The sequence below is a fragment of the Carlito syrichta genome, unplaced genomic scaffold (assembly GCF_000164805.1).
Source record: "Carlito syrichta isolate Samal-C Ts95f unplaced genomic scaffold, Tarsius_syrichta-2.0.1 Scaffold104865, whole genome shotgun sequence".
NCBI lineage: Eukaryota > Metazoa > Chordata > Mammalia > Primates > Tarsiidae > Carlito > Carlito syrichta.
Genome location: NW_007048961.1, coordinates 4,248 through 6,939, shown reverse-complemented (window position 1 = coordinate 6,939; position 2,692 = coordinate 4,248). Strand labels below are relative to the sequence as shown.

At 54.7% G+C, this 2,692-nt stretch overlaps 1 protein-coding gene across 1 annotated transcript in view; it reads right to left on the bottom strand.

Moving 5' to 3' along the window:
• Positions 1 to 372: 372 nt before the first annotated feature.
• LOC103268727 (semaphorin-4A-like) overlaps positions 373 to 2,692 on the bottom strand; it is a gene marked incomplete at both ends in the record, with an annotated part of 4,293 nt that continues 1,973 nt past the window's right edge. The window contains 3 exons of the mRNA XM_008066332.1: positions 373 to 520; positions 844 to 1,001; positions 1,114 to 1,232. Of these exons, the coding sequence (XP_008064523.1) occupies positions 373 to 520; positions 844 to 1,001; positions 1,114 to 1,232 (425 nt within the window). The remainder of the gene's footprint in view (positions 521 to 843; positions 1,002 to 1,113; positions 1,233 to 2,692) is intronic.

The following is a 2,692-nucleotide window of genomic DNA, read 5'->3' as shown; positions in this document are numbered from 1 at the left end:
GAGTGTTATAGACTCTAGTTCCATCCAGGTTGCTGCGAAATTCATGATTTTGTTCTTTTTTATGGCTGCGTAGTATTCCATTGTGTTGGACCCCAGCTCTTATCTCCAACTTCCATTTCAACTCCCAAACTCCACTCTCACCCCTTCTCAACCTCCAGTCCGGAACCTAAACTAATTTCCAGTACATCTAACTCCAACTCTGACACCAACATCAACTGTAACCTCAATCCTGTATCCCAGCCTGGTTCCCAGTTCACAATTCCCATTCCTCCTTCCTACAGCCAGGATGCAAATCTATCCCAACTCCAGTGTTCATGTCTCAAGCCAGGCAGGGGCTGGGGGAGGAGACTGAAGCAGGAATGCCCGCCCCACCCAGAAGCCCTTCAGGGCCTTTGTGTCTCCCTTGGTCCCACACTCACTGATTTGGGGGCGGCTCTGAGGCCAGTGGCTCCTGCCCATGGGGCCATTGGCACACGCCCACCCTGGGTTTCCTCGCTCCATGTCCTGCTTCCAGGAGTTCCTGAAGGAGCAGAGAAAGCAAAAGTCATCCCTTGAAACAGCCAAAAGTGGAAAGAGAAAGCAGGAAGTGAGGGGAGTGCTGTAGGAAAGAAGGTTGTCGGCGAGAGGAGGGATAACGGAAATGAGAGAAGGGGAAGAGGGACCCAGGCCGGTGGAGCAGCTTCAAAATTGCCCAACAAACTCCACTCCTAGAGGAGCCCACAGGAGTGGTGGCCTCACAGCGTGAACGTGGCAGTGTCCCTCTAGAGAGAGGAAGAATGGAGTAGAAGCTGGGGAAGGGTCCTGACCCGCCATTGTCAACCACCCTCCATGACTGGTACTCACAGGTTAGGAGCAGACAGGAGGCGACAGGCTCTGGAGTCAGGGTCCCAGGCGCAGTGGGGGTCCCGGGCAAGGACACAGTCCACACAGCTCTCATAGACACTACAGTTGGCTCGGGGCACCTTCCAGACACCTCCTGAGAAGCCTACAAATACTGCGCCCTGGAAGAGAAAGGAAGAGCATCAGAGAGCCCCAGCCACACCTAATGAAGTCCCAGCACCCTGGCGCAGACCCAGGAAGCCAGCCCCATCGCTCCGGGAGGTCCCTTCCCACCTGGGTGGGGGCCAGCTGCAGGTTGCGAACAGGTTCGGGGGCAGGGAACAGCTGGATCTCTTCCACCAGGTGAGCACTGCTGTCCTCACTCACCACAGCCTTGTGGAGGGCTCCCGTGGCTATGGGGAGACAGGGAGCAGAAGTCATCTCACCTCATCGCCTCTGACCTCAGATGACCTCCCCAGCTGTCAGAAAGCTCCTTCGGAGGCGCAGTGTGTACAGGGCACACGTTAGTCAGGTCATTTGCTTCCCTCCACGCCACAGCATTCTCTCATAAATGGCTAAAAGCCCTGCAACCCCCTGACAAAATTTTGTCCCTAGAAAGACCATTTTCCCCATAGACTTGGGGCAGCGGGCAGCCAAGCACTTCCAGAAAGTCACATCCTGGCCGCCCTCATTCCACCAAGTGTCTACTCAAGGGCACCTCAGTGAGGCCCACCCTGACCACCCCCTTAGTAATTGCAGCCTCTCCGGCTGGCACTCCGGACTCCCCTGAACACTGCTCTCAGGGCTTTCCAATCTCATCATGTCCTGTGATTTACTTATTCCGTATGCTTATTGCCCGTCTTCACCCACTAGGACTGAGATTTGTGTCTGCTTTGTTCTCTTCTGTATACCCAGCTATGCAGAGCTGACACAGAGCTAGTCTCACGGCCTGAAAGAATGAATGAACTTGATGGGTTTCTTCCACCAACGCTCAAGGTCATCTACCTCAGCTAGGCCTCAGTATGCTTGGCAGTCCTGCTGCATTCCCCCAACTCTCCCTTTCCACAATGACTGTTTGAATCTACGCCTCTCTCCTCACACCACCCACCTTTCCTGCCCCCTAGCTCCCAGCCCATGGCCTCGTGTCCTTCTACCTCAGAGAGAATGCAAAAGCCTGCCGATGAGAGGTCCTATGCCTCCTCACACACCAGTGTGTCTTAGCCCCTTCTACAGCTGTACTCCCAGCCCAGCGGAAGTGCTGTCCCTCGCCTAGTCACTCCAGCTGTGTCCTGGACTCAGCTTCCGGCTCCCTCCACACTTGCCCTGCCAATGATTCCCTTCTGGCTCATCTCTTCACCAGCTCCCTGTCTTCTAGAGCCTTACAATCCTTCCCATCCGTAAAAAAAGAACCCAGGCTGGTGCAATTTGGGAGGCCAAGGCAAAAGGAATGCTTGAGGCCAGGAGTTGGAGACCAGTCTGGGCAACATAGCAAGATCTTGTCTCTATTTAAAAAAAGAGCTGGGCGCGGTGCCCCAAGCCTGTAATCCCAGCAATTTGGGAGGTCAAGGCGAGAGGATTGCCTGAGCCCAGGGGTTCGAGATCAGCCTGGGCAATGTGGTGAGATCTCGTCTCTACAATAAATAAAAAAATTAGCCGGGTGTGGTGGCATGTGCCTGTGTTCCAGCTACTTGGAAGGCTGAGGCGGAAGGATCGCCTGAGTTCAGCAGGTTGAGGCTGCAGTGGCTGTGAGCATGATACTGCACTCCAGCCTGGGCAACAGAGTGAGACTCCAACTCAGGAAAAAAATAAAAATAAACAAGCCGGGCTCGGTGGCTCAGCCTGTAATCCCGTGCCTTGGGAGGCTGAGGTGAGT